General features: G+C 63.3%; 1 protein-coding gene across 3 annotated transcripts in view; it reads right to left on the bottom strand.

Moving 5' to 3' along the window:
• The window catches only part of STAG3 (stromal antigen 3), a 37,063-nt gene extending 24,002 nt beyond the window's left edge, over positions 1-13,061 (bottom strand). For all 3 annotated transcript variants that reach the window (XM_050933386.1, XM_050933385.1, XM_050933387.1), the window contains exons 1-10: positions 12,727-13,061; positions 5,803-5,914; positions 5,282-5,395; positions 4,787-4,883; positions 4,435-4,511; positions 2,831-3,035; positions 1,027-1,178; positions 745-818; positions 444-567; positions 222-320 (exon numbers count right to left, since the gene is read on the bottom strand). In XM_050933386.1, coding sequence (XP_050789343.1) covers positions 222-320; positions 444-567; positions 745-818; positions 1,027-1,178; positions 2,831-3,035; positions 4,435-4,511; positions 4,787-4,883; positions 5,282-5,395; positions 5,803-5,914; positions 12,727-12,884 — 1,212 coding nt within the window. In that variant the 5' untranslated portion in view covers positions 12,885-13,061. The remainder of the gene's footprint in view (positions 1-221; positions 321-443; positions 568-744; positions 819-1,026; positions 1,179-2,830; positions 3,036-4,434; positions 4,512-4,786; positions 4,884-5,281; positions 5,396-5,802; positions 5,915-12,726) is intronic.
• Between the last annotated feature and the right edge of the window lie 3,768 nt (positions 13,062-16,829).

Here is a 16,829-nt window from a genome sequence, read left to right as displayed (position 1 = left end):
CGGGCGGGCAGGCAGGCGGCAGGGCAGGCTCCCCAGGACCGGGGGGCATCCCAGGGGCGGGCGGGCAGGCAGGCAGGTGGCAGGGCAGGCTCCCCAAGTGGGGGCCTGGTCCCAGGGGCGGGCAGGCAGGCAGGCGGCAGGGCAGGCTCCCCAAGATGGGGGGCTGGTCCCAGGGGCGGGCAGGCAGGCAGGAGGGGGGTGTCCCAGGGCAGCACACTCACCTTGAAGCGGCTGGTGAAGAGCTCCATGCGGGCAGCCAGCTCCCGGCTGCGGTATAGGCCCTGCAGGGCCTTCAGGCACTTGAGCCGCACCTCCCGCTGCTGTGGACACAGAAACGCTGAGAGCCAGGCCAGCCCCAGCGGCCGTCCCTTCCCTGCCCCACAGGCCAGAACCCCCTCGGGCTCCCCGGGCTCCCCTCCAGCCCCCAGGCCCCAGCCCCCCACCTTGTCGTGCAGGGTCCAGCCGATGTATTTGAGGTAGCTGTCTGTCAGGAAAGAGGCGCTGTAGCTCTGCATCCAGTTCCCCATCTCCTCTATGCAGATGGCCCGGATCTCAGGCACCAGGTCCCTGCCAGACAAGACATGCAGCATGCCCCTGTGATGCCCGCCCCTCGTCCCCCCCGCATGCATGAGCCGCCGCCCCGCCCCGCCCCCAGCCTCACGTGCCACGTGCCACGTGCCAGGGCAAGCCACGGACACCTTGCAGCACCACACCGAGCTGGCGGGGCCCCCTCCCCGCACTCACCGGTAGCGATGCACAAAGACCCCTTTGAAGATGGCGTTCATCATGTTCTCGATCTCCTCCTGCTGTTCCTGGAGCTGAGACAGACACCGGTATCATCCACCCACTCCTGTGGGCCCTGCTCCTACTAGCCCAGCACCCTCCCCCAGCACCACCCTGCCCCTACCATCTCAACACTCCCATCCCATCCCCACCAGGCCAGCACTCCCAGCACCATGCCCCACCCGACCAACCCAGCGTCCCCTAGCGCTGCACCTGCCAGCCCAGGGCCTAGTCTTCACTCACCTCCCTGTGTTTCTCCAGCAGCGCCTCTAGCTTGTCCGTGGCCCTGCGGCTCGGCCCCTTGCTCCTCTCGGCCTCATACTGCCGCTGGTTGTTGTCTTTGTGCAGGCTCACGCTCAGTGCCACCCTCACCAGCGCCGTCATCAGCTTCATGGCTGGCAAAGAGCATGGAGTGAGCAAAAGGGGGAGCTCTGCATGTACCCCCATTACGGAGCCCCAGGATCAGGGCTACGGCCCCAGGGGTCTCCTCTTCTTTCAGGGGATGGCACGCGGTTCGCTGTGACACTCACACGCCGCTGTCAGAACAGCCGCGTTTATTCATTAAGCGGTGCACAGCACAGGAAGCTTAGGGGACTCTAGAGAAATGAAGGTTAAAGCATCGTCCATTCTGGGTGGCCCAGAGCCCAGCCACGCTGTAGGGAACCCCTTGGTTTAAGCTCTGTCTGTCCGTCCATCCGACCTCCTGGGCCAGACTCCAGCTGGCAGCCCCCACACCTTCCACCAGCCAGCACTCGTCCTCCACCTCATCTAACTGTTTGTTCTGGAGCTGGGGAAATGCCGTTAGCCTCCCTGCTGAGAGGGGGGGAGTCCATCTCCCTCTGGGTCCTGGCAACTGGATCTGCCCTTGTGTTCTCAAAGAGCGCCACTAATATGGGACCTGAGGCCCAGACAGCTAGCACTCACCCTGCAGCCTCCTCGCCTGCCCTGAGAGCAGACAGTCACCACCTGCCCGCTCCCCCTGGCCTAGATTCATAGATTCATAGAAGATCAGGGTCGGAAGGGACCTCAGGAGGGATCTAGTCCAACCCCCTGCTCAAAGCAGGACCAACCCCAACTCAATCATCCCAGCCAGGGCTTTGTCAAGCCGGGCCCTAAAAACCTCTAAGGGTGGAGATCCCACCACCTCCCTAGGTAACCCATTCCAGTGCTTCACCACCCTCCTAGGGAAACAGTGTTTCCTAATATCCAACCTAGACCTCCCCCACTGCAACTTGAGACCATTGCTCCTTGTTCTGTCACCTGCCACCACTCAGAACAGTCTAGATCCATCTTCTTTGGAACCCCTCTCCAGGTAGTTGAAAGCAGCTATCAAATCCCCCCTCACTCTTCTCTTCTGCAGACTAAACAATCCCAGTTCCCTCAGCCTCTCCTCGTAAGTCATGTGCTCCAGCCCCCTGATCATTTTTGTTGCCCTCCGCTGGACTCTCTCCAATTTGTCCAAATCCCTTCTGTAGTGGGGGGCCCAAAACTGGACACAGTCTCCAGATGAGGCCTCACCAATGTCAAATAGAGGGGAATGATCACGTCCCTCGATCTGCTGGCAATGCCCCTACTTATACAGCCCAAAATGCCGTTAGCCTTCTCGGCAACAAGGGCACCCTGCTGACTCAGATCCAGCTTCTCGTCCACTGTAACCCTAGGTCCTTTTCTGCAGAACTGCTGCCTAGTCACTCGGTCCCTAGTCTGTAGCAGTGCCTGGGATTCTTCTGTTCTAAGTGCAGGACTCTGCACTTGTCCCGGCCTGGGTAACAATGCAGCATACAGGGGAAACTGAGATACAAACAGAACTCATAATAATATTACAAGATACGCTCCCACTCTCCTCTGCAAAGAGGCTATCCGGGGGCTCCCAGCCCTCTAAGCCCGTACAAGAACGCACTGCAGCATGCCAGGATTCCCCACACCCCACCTGTCTCCATTATAACCACCAGACCCCACTCTCTTCCCTGCAGTGGGAGCAGACCCCAGGCACACTGCTCTAACTGCTACCCTGCAGATGCTGTTCGCGTCCCAGGGCAGGACTCACCTGCAAGGGTGCTGGTGTGGCGGAAGGCGCGCACCTGGGAGTCGGAGAGGCCAGTGAGCAGGGAGATGAGGGTGTCCATGAGATACTCATCGTAGATGATGTTGTACTGACAGCGTCGCACCAGCACTGTCACCAGCTCACAGAATCCCGCTTGGAACTTTCGCCAGGGCTGGGTGGTCAGGACCAGCGGGTACTCAGCAGAGTCCTACGGAGAGGAGGAGAGGGAAGGTACGAGGGGTGAGACTGGCGTGAACGCAGACGTGCCCAGTTACACCTCCGTCTGGCCATTTTCTCGATCCTCCACCAAAGGCCGGGGGTCATGTGTGGTCGCCACTGAAAGCTAAGGATTAGCGGATCGCCATGGTTACTGAGAGATGTTTGCACAGGAACTATTTTAAAAGCGATCTAAAATATAGCCTCATTCTGTTCCAAAACTGTGGGAGCTGAAACACGTCATCTGAAGCAGGGTGCGTCTCAGAGCTAACTCAGCCAAGAGCGAGGATAATTAATCTCCCTCGACACAGCCCAACCCTGTGTTTACAGTCTGGTCAATATGCAGGCCTGAGCATTTAGACAGAAGAACCCCAAGAAAACCCTCGGAGCAGGGAACCCTCAGGACTAAGCTGAGGTTAATGAAACACCCTCATTATGAAAAGAGACAGAAAGTCTGGGAGAAGGACGGGCACAAGATGTGATCTACCCTGCAGCCAACACTTCGTCAGCAGGAGTATCTGATGAAAAGCGGATCCCAGCTTTCTGGGCTGGACAAGTGCTGTCAGGACAGATCACTGGGTTAGAAACACCTTATGGGGCTGTTAGTAAATACAGGCTACACACTGCAAATCAAGCGTTTCTTTGCACTGTACCCTTATGTTTCCAAATCCATTTCCTGGCTTTTATTTGACTCTTTAGCTTAAGTTTTGTTAAATCTGCTTCACTCTCGTTTTACTAGACACCCATCTAAGAGCCCTGTGCTCAGGAGTGTTGAACAGAGGAGAGGCTGGTGGAGTGGGGCGTGCTGTTTCCACGGGGCAGCAGACCGGTGTGCACTGCGGGTGTCTGGAAGATAAGAGGCTGGGCACTCAAGTGCGTGTGGATTGCTAGCCCACACTGGGAAAGATGGGGCTTGTTACAGCCCAGAGTGGAACCCCTGTGCTGCCAGCAGTTTTGGGAGAGTGTACCCCAGTGGGCACAGAAAAGGCACTCTCATACACCCTAAGCAGGGGCCAGCGATTTACCAAGAGGCATGGGGGGGGCACCGCCCACTGCCCCCTATGCCAGCCCCCACACTTCTCTGTCTCCTCCCAGCCACCCTGCCCCTTTACAGGGGATATGCTGGGCCTATATCCAGGGGGTAGCATCCTAGTGAGTTCATGCAGCATGACCCCCATCCACCCCACTGGAAACTAGGGTGACTAGACAGCAAGTGTGAAAAATTGGGACAGGGGGTCAGGTGGTAATAGGAGCCTACATAAGAAAAAGCCCCAAATAGCAGGACTGTCCCTATAAAATCGGGACATCTGGTCACCCTACCGGAAACTCCCTACCGCCCTGGGAGTCCTGCCTGGATAGCTCCTCCCTCCCCTGCCCCACACACCGGGCACCTCATCAAACTGCTCCGTCAGCTGCTGGATGATCTCCGAGTTTTGCTGCTTCCTGAACATCTCCGGGGTCACCACACCTGCCAAGGGGAGAGAGGTGAGAGCGGGCGGCATGGGGACAACCAGCCAGGACTCCTGCCCTGGGCTCCCCACAACCCACAAACTACCCAGGGATCTCTCAGCAGTTCCTCCCCTGGCAGAGGCAGGGAATGGGGCTTGGAGCTCACCCTAAAAAGAGGTGTTGGGAGCAAATCCAGAGGTGGGTACCAGCGCGAGGAGCTGGGCAGTGCCACACAGACACAGGTGGGTACAGGGCTGGGCCAGGGATCTCAGGATGCAGGCCCAGGGCTCTCACCTTTGCAGCCACAGGAGCGGATGAAGAAGTTGACGAGCTCCAGGAACCCGGCTTCCTTGTTCTTCTTGTAGCTCTCCAGCCAATCGTCCACCACGGACTTAGGGGGCAGGAGACGTGAGGAAAGAGACAGAAAGTGAAGTAGGGGTTTCGCAGGGCGAGGGACACAGAGATAGGGCCTGGGCACCTCAAGTCGAAGAGTGAGTCAGCAGAGCTGGGAAGAGAACCCAGGAGTCCTGGCTTCCAGCCCCACCCTGCTCTAATCACCAGTCCCCACTCCCCTCTCAGAGCCGGGCAGAGAACCCAGGAGTCCTGGCTCCCAGTCCCCTCCGAGAGCTGGGGAGAGAACCCAGGAGTCCTGGCCCCCAGCGCCCCTGCTCTAACCCACCAGCTCCCAGTCCCCTCCGAGAGCCGGGGACAGAACCCAGAGTCCCAGCGAGACTCCAGTGCAGTGACATGGGGAGGGTGGAACCAGGGGAGTGAAGAGAGCGTGGTTACCTCCATGGCACTCTTCGCCAGCCTCACTACCTCAAAGAGGTTGCTGGGCTCTAGGTTTCTCTCAGCCAGGCTCTCTCCATCTCTGCTGGCATCTTTCCGGGGTCGCTTGGCTGCCTGGGGGAGGGGGGTGAGGAGAAAAGACACAGGCTGACCCCTGGGTTCGAGTATATCACAGCTTCATGAGAAGTGTCCCAGAGAGACACTGCTGAATCCATAGTGCAGGGAGGCTGGGGCTCCTGCTGTGGCTGGCCACAACAAGGGGAAGAGGGAGGCTTGGACCAGGGGCAGAAGCTACTGGGCTCTGCTGCACTGCATCACATGAGCTCCATGGCACAAGGCTGGCTGTAGCAGAAGAGCTGGGATCAGACTGAGTGGGGGCAGAGAGAGGCTGGGGGTGGGGCACAGAGGACCAGGCTGAAGCTCAGGGGGTTGAGGGGAGGCTGGGGAGCCAAGGGGGTGTACCAGGGTGTGGCTCAGGGGGCTGGGAGACTGGAGAGGAGATGGGCAAGGACCATGCATACCACGGTGCGGCTAAGAGGGGTCCTAGCATCCCGCTTGCCACCCTTCCAGAGCATGTCCTCAAAGTCACTGCCTGAGTCGGAGCCACCTCCATCCTCACTGCTGCTTAGGTCCCTGTGGGCAGAGCACACGTCCTGACCAGACAGCCCCCATGGCCTCACTGCCCCAGAGCTCCCATCATGCCACCCGACACACTCACACCACCCCAGCACCTCCGTGGTCTGAGGACTCCCCAGTGCTAGCCATGTGGGACTGGAAGGGACTTCGAGAGGTTAAACTAGCCCAGTTCCCTGCACTGAGGCAGAACCAAATATTATCTAAACCAGCGGTTTCTAAACTGGGGTACACGAGCTCTCGTCAGGGGGTCCGTGAGAAAAATCCTGTGACGGCAGACAACGCACGGTGTTATCCCTTACCGACCTTGTTTCTGCAATCACAAGTACATTACAACCCTCTCTCAGATGGGGATACGTTGTACATTATATTAGTTGGAAGGGGCATGCAGCCTACAAAGTTTGAAAACCACTGAACTAAACCATCCCTGACAAGTGTCTGTCTAACCTGCTCTTAAAATCCTGCAATCTGTGCACATCTTTTCTGAAGTGTGGGGCCAGAACTGGGCACATACTCCAGTTTAGGCCTCATCAGTGCTGACTGGAGGTGTCATAGAATCATAGACTCTCAGGGCTAGAAGGGACCTCAGGAGGTATCTAGTCCAACCCCCCTGCTCAAAGCAGGACCAATGCCCAGACAGATTTTTGCCCCAGATCCCTAAACGACCCCCTCAAGGATTGAACTCACAACTCTGGGTTTAGCAGGCCAAAGCTCAAACCACTGAGCTATCCCTCCCACCCCCGTCATGGAGTATGGGGGAGTCTGGTCCTGCACCCCTCTTCCTGGGACTCTCAGTGACGCTCAGCCAGCCAGTAAAACAGAAGGTTTATTGGACAACAGGAATGAAGGATATAGCAGAGCTTGTGGGCACAACCAAGACCCCTCAATCAAGTCCTTCTGGGGTTCAGGAAGCTTAGTCCCCAGCTTGGGATTCCCTGAATTCCAAACAAGCAGCCCAAAACCGAAACTGAACTAACTCCCTCCAGCCGGCCCCTTCCTTTGTCCAGCTTCCTGGGCAAAGGTGCTGACACACCTCCCGCCCTACCTGGCTCAGGTTACAGGCTGAGCACCTGTCCCACACCTAAAGTTACCCCCTGCTCTTCCATCCATCACACAGACAGTCCCTACTCATCACATCTCTCCCCTCTTCGAGACTGAACTGAGCGGGGTCACTCTGCCCAGTGACCTGGGGAAGTTCAGGGGCCCCTCTCCAGGACAACGTGTCCGCTATCAGGTTGGTACTTCCCTTCACATGGACCACGTCCATGTCATAGTCCTGCAGGAGCAGGCTCCACCTCAGGAGCTTGGCGTTGTCTCCTTTCATCTGGTGCAGCCAGGTCAGGGGAGAGTGGTCCGTCGCTGTACACGGTGAAGTGTCGCCCAAAGAGATATGGCTCCAGTTTCTTAAGGGCCCACACCATGGCCAGGCATTCCTTCTCGATGGCCGCGTAGTTTTGCTCCTGGGGGAGCAACTTCTTGCTCAGGTACATGATGGGGTGTCTCTCCCCCTTTTCATCCTTCTGCATTAACACCGGCCCCAGTCCCGTGTCTGAGGCATCAATGAACACCACAAAGGGCTTGTCAAAGTCTGGGTTTGCCAGAACTTGGCCACTAACCAGAGCCTCCTTCAGCGCTCGGAGAGCCTGCTGGGACTGCTCGGTCCAGACCACCTTGTCTGGCTTTCCCTTTTTGCACAGCTCAGTGATGGGGCCGGCTATGGCACTGAAGTGGGGCACGAACCTTCGATAGTACCCCACCATCCCAATAAAGGCCTGGACCTGCTTTTTGGTTTGGGGAGTGGGCCAGTCTCTGATCACCTCCACCTTGGCTGGTTCTGGCTTTAGGCAGCCGCTCCCCACCCGATGGCACCAGGTAAGATACTTCAGCCATCCCCACCTTGCATTTCTCAGCCTTTATGGTTAACCCAGCCTCCCGGAGTTGGTCCAGCACTTGTTTAACCTGGGACACATGGTCCTCCCAGGTCTGGCTGAAGATGCAGATGTCGTCAATATACGCCATGGCAAAACTCTCCACCCCCTCAGTAGCTGATCCACCAGGCACTGGAAGGTGGCCGGCGCTTCTCTGAGGCTGAAGGGCAGGGTCAGAAACTCGTAGAGCCCCAGAGGGCTGATAAAGGCCGATTTCAGCCTGGCATCTACGTCCAGCAGCACTGGCCAGTAGCCCTTGGTAAGATCCATGGTGGTGAGGTACCGAGCGCCTCCCAGCTTGTCTAGGAGCTCATCAGGCCTGGGCATGGGGTAGGCATCAGGTACGATGATGGCATTGAGCTTTCGATAGCCCACACAGAACCGGATCAACCCATCCCTTTTGGGGACCAGCACCACTGGCGAGGCCCAAGGACTGGAAGACGGCTGGATCACCTCCAAAGCCAGCATGTTCCTGACCTCTCTTTCTAGGTCCTGGGCAGTTTTACCAGTGACCCGAAAAGGGGAGCATCTTATAGGGGGATGTGACCCGGTCTCCACCCGGTGGACAGTCAAATTAGTGCGTCCAGGCTGGTTGGAAAACAGCTGTCGGTATAGATGCAGCACCCCTCTGATCTCAGCGTGCTGGGCCAGGGCCCTTCCCAGGCAGCCTGGAGTTTGTTTTTCCTCACAGAGATGAGAACCATCACTTGATCCCCAGTGGCAAAGGCACAGGCTCGCACCATGCAGTCATACCAGACCTTCTGCTTCCTCTGGGCTCGGGCCAGATTCTCCCTGGCCAGGCCCATGAGCTCGGTAAGTCTTTCCCGGAAGGTCAGGACATACTCCATCACTGACTCTTCATCAGGAGCGGCCTTGCCCTCCCATTCGTCTCTCACCATGTCCAGGGGCCCCCTTACACACTTTCCATATAACAGTTCGAAAGGCGAAAACCCAGTAGATTCCTGGGGTACCTCCCTGTACGCGAACAGCAGGTGAGGTAAGTACTTGTCGCAGTCCTGCGGGTGTTGGCTCATAAATGTTTTTAGCATCATCTTTAGTGTCCCGTTGAACCTTTCCTCCAGCCCATTGGACTGAGGGTGATACGCTGAGGCCCAGTTGTGCTGGACCCCACATTTCTCCTACAAGCACCGGAGCAGGGCCGACATGAAGTTGGACCCCTGGTCCGTTAAGACTTCCTTGGGGATCCCCACCCTGCTGAAAATGATCAGCAACGCATCTGCCACGGTGTCTGCTTCGATAAGAGGACAAGGCCAAAGCCTCGGGGTAGCGAGTGGCAAAATCTACCACCACCAGGATGTATTTCTTCCCCGACCGGGTCGCCTTGCTGAGAGGTCCCACTATGTCCAAGGCCACCTTCTGGAAAGGCTCTTCTATGATGGGTAAAGGCCTCAAAGCCGCTTTCCCCTTGTCCCGGGCCTTCCCCACCCTCTGGCAGTGGTCACAGGATTGGCAGTACTGTCGGACCTGGGTAAAGACCCCAGGCCAGTAAAAGTTCTGTAGCAGCCTCTGCCTGGTGCGCCGGATTCCCTGGTGCCCTGCGAGAGGGATGTCATGGGTCAGGTACAGTAGCTTGTGGCGAAACTTCTGGGGAACCACCAGCTGCCTCCTGATCCCCCATGGCTCTGCTTCCCCTGGGGGAGCCCATTCTCGGTACAGGAACCCCTTCTCCCACAGGAACCTCTCCTTGCAACCTCTCCTCATGGTCTGTACCGCACTCAGGTTAGCCAGGTCCCTTGGCCTCCGCAAGGAGGAAACTTTCTGCAACTCGGCTTGGAGCTTAGCAGCTGGGACAGGGATGGGGACCTGCTCTCTCTCGTCGGCTGGGTCTGAGGCTGCAGCCTCTCTGAACCGTGACCCTGGGCATTCCCTCCCCACCAGGTTAGGGTCCTGTGCCTCGGGCAGAGTACTTTCCCCGTTGTCAGGGCGCAGTGCACTGCGCTGACTCTGACTACGAGTCACGACCAGGGCACCCCGGGTGTTGCTTGGCCAGACCTCCAGGTCCCCCTCCATTAACACCTCCGTGGGCAAATGTGGGTGTACTCCCATGTCCTTGGGGCCCTCCTTGGCCCCCCACTTCAGGTGTACCCTCACCACGGGCACCTTGAATGGGGTCCTGCCCACACCCATCAGGGTCAGGTAGGTGTTGAGCACCATCCGATCTGAGGCCACCACCTCGGGCGGGGCCAGCGTCACCTCTGCGCCTGTGTCCCAGTACTCAGTGACCTTCCTCCCATCTATCTCCAGGGGAACAAGGCACTCTCTCCGGAGGGGCAGCACTGCGCCCACTCTGTAAACAAAACCTTGGAGCCTGGAGCATCCAGCCCCCCAGAGGAGCTGACCCGGGGCCCTCCTCCCTCCTTCACAGGTGGTACGTGGCCAGCCCACCTTTCCTGCGAACGCTGCCCCTCGTCCAGCTGGGTCTCTACCAGGTTAACCCGGTGTGGGGTCGGTCTGCTCAGTCTGTCCTTGAGCCTGGGGCACTGGGACCGTATGTGGCCTCTCTGGCCACACTGATAGCAGCTCATACCCCGTTGGTCCCCTCGAACCGGTCGGTTGTCCCTGACGCTGGGCGTTCCCCTTGGGAGGGGGTTCTCCCTATTCCCCCTTTGGGAGGTCCCAGGATGACTCTCTCTCTGCGTCACGGCGGGCCTGTTCCTTTGAGACTCCTCCCTGCCACCCCTCAACCGGCTCTTCACAAACCCATCAGCCAGCTGCCCTGCATGTCGCGGGTTCTCTGGCTTTTGGTCCCTCAACCACAGCGTCAGGTCGGATGGGCACCGCTCATATAGTAGCTCCAATACCAGCAGTTTAACCATGTCCCCCTTCGTCTGGGTCCCATCTGCCCACTTGCTGGCGTATCCCTCCATGCGGAAGGCTAGTTGCAGATATGAGACCTCAGGGGTTTTATACTAACTCCGGAACCTCTCCCGGTACATCTCAGGAGTCAGCCCAAACTCACGCAGCAGGGCCTGCTTGAAGAGTTCCTAGTTCCCTTTCTCCTCCTCTCCCAGCTGGCGGTACAATGCCACGGCCTTGGGGTCCAGTAAGGGGGTGAGAACCCGGAGCCTGTCCGCAGGATCTACCTGGTGCAGCTCGCAGGCCATCTCAAAGGCATCCAGGAAGTCATCCATGTCCTCCCTCTCCTTATGCTGGGCCAGGATGCACTTCTCAAAGCTCCACGGAGTCCTGGGCCCCCCCTCGCTCACCGCAGCCGGGGGCCCGCTGCCCCTCAGCCTTGCCAGTTCCAGCTCATGATGACGCTCTCTCTCTTTCTCCTCCCGGTCATGTTGCCTCTGTCACTCACGATCCTCCAGCTCTCTTAGTTTTAGCTCTCTCTCCCATTCTAGCTGCTTCCGCTCCATGGATGCCGAGCGTCGCCGGGACAGTCCCCTACTGGTGGGTGAGCTTCGCCAGGAGGATCCCCTGCTGGCCAGGGGGGTCACGGTGCCCTCGGTAGCTGCTGGGCTCCTCCTTGCCCTTCCCCTAGGCATAGAAATGGGGGGTCTCGGGAAGCCCTCAGCCGCCGGCTGACCACTCCAAGCAGGGACAGACCCTGATGCCTGCACAGCATCTGCCAGGCTGCTTCCCTCAGAGACAGGGATCAGTTCATTCAAGCGGTCTCCCTGCTCCAGCTGGGCAATCAGCTGGTCTTTGGTGAGCCTCCCTCTGCGCAGCCCCCTCTGTTTGCACAGCTCCACCAGGTCGCACTTAAGCCGCTTGGTATACATCTTCCTGCTGGCCACTCGCAGGCTGGGGTGCTCGCCACTCCCCACCATTTCCACGGAGACCCCTAGTGCACCAGCCCTTCTTGAGGTCACCACCTCTCTGCCAAGGTCGAGCTGCAGACTCCTCCGCCCCTGGGACCACTCGCTGCAATCCCCCGGGGGACCCTGTTACTGCAAAGACCTTCTCACTGGGCACACACTCCCAGGGGTTAATAACCCCTGAAGTCGTCTCTTCGTTTTACTGCTCCCCAGTCATTTCCTGCAGGAAGCGCCGTCCACGGGGTGCAGTAAATCCCACTTCTACCACCAGTTGTCATGGAGTATGGGGGAGTCTGGTCCTGCACCCCTCTTCCTGGGACTCACAGTGATGCTCAGCCAGCCAGTAAAACAGAAGGTTTATTGGACAACAGGAATGAAGGTTACAGCAGAGCTTGTGGGCACAACCAAGACCCCTCAATCAAGTCCTTCTGGGGTTCAGGAAGCTTAGTCCCCAGCTTGGGATTTCCTGAATTCCAAACACGCAGCCCAAAACCGAAACTGAACTAACTCCCTCCAGCCGGCCCCTTCCTTTGTCCAGCTTCCTGGGCAAAGGTGCTGACACACTTCCCCCCCCTACCTGGCTCAGGTTACAGGCTGAGCACCTGTCCCACACCTAAAGTTACCCCCTACTCTCCCATTCCCCACATAGACAGTCCCTACTCCATTACACACCCCCATGCTTATATCACTCCTGCTCATACAACCCAGAATGATGTTCACTTCTTTTGACAGCACATTTATTTTGGGATCCACCTCCACCCAGATCCTTGCCTCAAGCACTCCTTCCTAGGCACTCACACTCCCATTTCGTATTTGTGCAGCTGATTATTCCTCCCTCAGGGTAGAAATTTGCATTTGTCCTTGTTCAATTTCACCCCATTTGTTTCAGATCGTTTCTCCTGTTTGTCCACTTGGAAGTCTAATCTTTGCATCCTGTTTGGTACTGTTGGCAAGCTGTGTAGGTGTACTCTCTATGCCATTACCCAGTGCTAGCACCTAACCCACTGCCCTGCAGTCCCCACACGGTCCCCACACCGGCAGTCCTCCAGTGCTCCCCCCGCCCCCAGACAGCCTGTACAGTGCTCTGCGCCCCACTCACAGGACGTCTGGCACCCCAGAGGCTGGCAGGGAGCCCATCTCCGCAACCTCCTGCGCCACGGAGGGGCTGGAGCTGGTCCGCGAGCCCTGCGGCTGCACCAGGGAGGAACTGGAGCTGCGTGGTGAGTCGAGAACGCGGGAGGATTTCCGCAGTAACATGGTGGGAGGGAGCCAGGCCTGGATCCCGGAGCAGCCTGTGGGAAGAGCACAGCACACATCACGGGATAGCAGGGATAACGGGGCCTTCCCAAAGGCCAACAAGGGGAAACCACCTGCAGAGTCACCCACCCAGGCTCTATTTACGTGGAGATGGGTCCTGAGCCAGCCCAGCCACCCTGTGGGGCCTTGCCCTGTGGGAGTCACTCCCCTGCCCCTCCGCGCAGGGACCTGCCCCGGGAGAGTCACCCCCCGCCCCTCCCCCCGCAGGGACCCGCCCCGGGGAGTCACCCCAGCCCCTCCCCCCGCAGGGACCCGCCCCGGGGAGTCACCCCCGCCCCTCCCCCCGCAGGGACCCGCCCCGGGGAGTCACCCCAGCCCCTCCCCCCGCAGGGACCAGCCTCCCCCCGCAGGGACCCGCCCCGAGGGAGTCACGCCCCCTGCCTCTCCCCCCGCAGGGACCCGCCCCGGGAGAGTCACCCCCCTGTCCCTCCGCACAGGGACCCGCCCCGGGGGAGTCACCCCCCTGTCCCTCCGCACAGGGACCCGCCCCGGGGGAGTCACCCCCATGTCCCTCCGCACAGGGACCCGCCCCGGGGGAGTCACTCCCCTGCCCCTCCGCGCAGGGACCCGCCCCGGTGGAATCACTCCCCTGTCCCTCCGCGCAGGGACCCGCCCCGGTGGAATCACTCCCCCTGTCCCTCCGCGCAGGGACCCGCCCCGGGGGAGTCACCCCCCTGTCCCTCCGCGCAGGGACCCGCCCCGGTGGAATCACTCCCCCTGTCCCTCCGCGCAGGGACCCGCCCCGGTGGAATCACCCCCGCCCCTCACCCCGCAGGGACCCGCCCCGGTGGAATCACCCCCCGCCCCTCCCCCCGCAGGGACCCGCCCCGGGGAGTCACCCCCCGCCCCTCCCCCCGCAGGGACCCGCCCCGGGGGAGTCACCCCCCGCCCCTCCCCCCGCAGTGACCCGCCCCGGGGAGTCACCCCCTGCCCCTCCCCCCGCAGGGACCCGCCCCGAGGGAGTCACCCCCCTGTCCCTCCGCACAGGGACCCGCCCCGGTGGAATCACTCCCCCTGTCCCTCCGCGCAGGGACCCGCCCCGGTGGAATCACCCCCCTGTCCCTCCGCGCAGGGACCCGCCCCGAGGGAGTCACCCCCCTGTCCCTCCGCACAGGGACCCGCCCCGGTGGAATCACTCCCCCTGTCCCTCCGCGCAGGGACCCGCCCCGGGGGAGTCACCCCCCTGTCCCTCCGCGCAGGGACCCGCCCCGGTGGAATCACCCCCCCTGTCCCTCCGCGCAGGGACCCGCCCCGGGGAGTCACCCCAGCCCCTCCCCCCGCAGGGAGCAGCCTCCCCCCGCAGGGACCCGCCCCGAGGGAGTCACGCCCCCTGCCTCTCCCCCCGCAGGGACCCGCCCCGGGAGAGTCACCCCCCTGTCCCTCCGCACAGGGACCCGCCCCGGGGGAGTCACCCCCCTGTCCCTCCGCACAGGGACCCGCCCCGGGGGAGTCACCCCCCTGTCCCTCCGCACAGGGACCCGCCCCGGGGGAGTCACCCCCCTGTCCCTCCGCGCAGGGACCCGCCCCGGGGGAGTCACTCCCCTGCCCCTCCGCGCAGGGACCCGCCCCGGGGGAATCACTCCCCTGTCCCTCCGCGCAGGGACCCGCCCCGGTGGAATCACTCCCCCTGTCCCTCCGCGCAGGGACCCGCCCCGGGGGAGTCACCCCCCTGTCCCTCCGCGCAGGGACCCGCCCCGGTGGAATCACCCCCCCTGTCCCTCCGCGCAGGGACCCGCCCCGGGGGAGTCACCCCCCTGTCCCTCCGCGCAGGGACCCGCCCCGGTGGAATCACTCCCCGTCCCTCCGCGCAGGGACCCGCCCCGGTGGAATCACCCCCGCCCCTCACCCCGCAGGGACCCGCCCCGGTGGAATCACCCCCCGCCCCTCCCCCCGCAGGGACCCGCCCCGGGGAGTCACCCCCCGCCCCTCCCCCCGCAGGGACCCGCCCCGGGGAGTCACCCCCCGCCCCTCCCCCCGCAGGGACCCGCCCCGGGGGAGTCACCCCCCGCCCCTCCCCCCGCAGGGACCCGCCCCGAGGGAGTCACCCCCCTGTCCCTCCGCGCAGGGACCCGCCCCGGTGGAATCACTCCCCCTGTCCCTCCGCGCAGGGACCCGCCCCGGTGGAATCACTCCCCCTGTCCCTCCGCGCAGGGACCCGCCCCGAGGGAGTCACCCCCCGCCCCTCCCCCCGCAGGGACCCGCCCCGGGGGAGTCACCCCCCCCCCGCAGGGACCCGCCCCGGGGGAGTCACCCCCCGCCCCTCCCCCCGCAGGGACCCGCCCCGAGGGAGTCACCCCCCGCCCCTCCCCCCGCAGGGACCCGCCCCGAGGGAGTCACCCCCCTGTCCCTCCGCGCAGGGACCCGCCCCGGGGAGTCACCCCCCGTCCCTCCCCCCGCAGGGACCCGCCCCGGGGGAGTCACCCCCCGCCCCTCCCCCCGCAGGGACCCGCCCCGAGGGAGTCACCCCCCTGTCCCTCCGCGCAGGGACCCGCCCCGAGGGAGTCACCCCCCGCCCCTCCCCCCGCAGGGACCCGCCCCGGGGGAGTCACCCCCCCCCGCAGGGACCCGCCCCGGGGGAGTCACCCCCCGCCCCTCCCCCCGCAGGGACCCGCCCCGAGGGAGTCACCCCCCTGTCCCTCCGCGCAGGGACCCGCCCCGAGGGAGTCACCCCCCGCCCCTCCCCCCGCAGGGACCCGCCCTGGGGAGTCACCCCCCGCCCCTCCCCCTGCAGGGACCCGCCCCGGGGAGTCACCCCCCCGCCCCTCCCCCCGCAGGGACCCGCCCCGGGGAGTCACCCCCTGCCCCTCCCCCCGCAGGGACCCGCCCCGAGGGAGTCACCCCCCGCCCCTCCCCCCGCAGGGACCCGCCCCGGGGAGTCACCCCCCGCCCCTCCCCCCGCAGGGACCCGCCCCGAGGGAGTCACCCCCCGCCCCTCCCCCCGCAGGGACCCGCCCCGAGGGAGTCACCCCCCGCCCCTCCCCCCGCAGGGACCCGCCCCGGGGAGTCACCCCCTGCCCCTCCCCCCGCAGGGACCCGCCCCGGGGAGTCACCCCAGCCCCTCCCCCCGCAGGGACCAGCCTCCCCCCGCAGGGACCCGCCCCGGGGGAGTCACCCCCCGCCGCAGGGACCCGCCCCGAGGGAGTCACCCCCCGCCCCTCCCCCCGCAGGGACCCGCCCCGAGGGAGTCACCCCCCTGTCCCTCCGCGCAGGGACCCGCCCCGGGGGAGTCACCCCCATGTCCCTCCGCGCAGGGACCCGCCCTGGGGAGTCACCCCCCGCCCCTCCCCCTGCAGGGACCCGCCCCGGGGAGTCACCCCCCGCCCCTCCCCCCGCAGGGACCCGCCCCGGGGAGTCACCCCCCGCCCCTCCCCCCGCAGGGACCCGCCCCGAGGGAGTCACCCCCCGCCCCTCCCCCCGCAGGGACCCGCCCCGGGGAGTCACCCCCTGCCCCTCCCCCCGCAGGGACCCGCCCCGGGGAGTCACCCCCTGCCCCTCCCCCCGCAGGGACCCGCCCCGGGGAGTCACCCCCTGCCCCTCCCCCCGCAGGGACCCGCCCCGGGGGAGTCACCTCCCCTGCCCCTCCCCCCGCAGGGACCCGCCCCGAGGGAGTCACCCCCCGCCCCTCCCCCCGCAGGGACCCGCCCCGGGGAGTCACCCCCCCGCCCCTCCCCCCGCAGGGACCCGCCCCGAGGGAGTCACCCCCCGCCCCTCCCCCCGCAGGGACCCGCCCCGGGGAGTCACCCCCTGCCCCTCCCCCCGCAGGGACCCGCCCCGGGGAGTCACCCCCTGCCCCTCCCCCCGCAGGGACCCGCCCCGGGGGAGTCACCTCCCCTGCCCCTCCCCCCGCAGGGACCCGCCCCGAGGGAGTCACCCCCCGCCCCTCCC

This window comes from Gopherus flavomarginatus, chromosome 23 (assembly GCF_025201925.1).
Source record: "Gopherus flavomarginatus isolate rGopFla2 chromosome 23, rGopFla2.mat.asm, whole genome shotgun sequence".
NCBI classification, from domain to species: domain Eukaryota; kingdom Metazoa; phylum Chordata; order Testudines; family Testudinidae; genus Gopherus; species Gopherus flavomarginatus.
The sequence above is the reverse complement of the archived record's forward strand: the minus strand, read 5'-3'. Positions and strand labels throughout refer to the sequence as shown.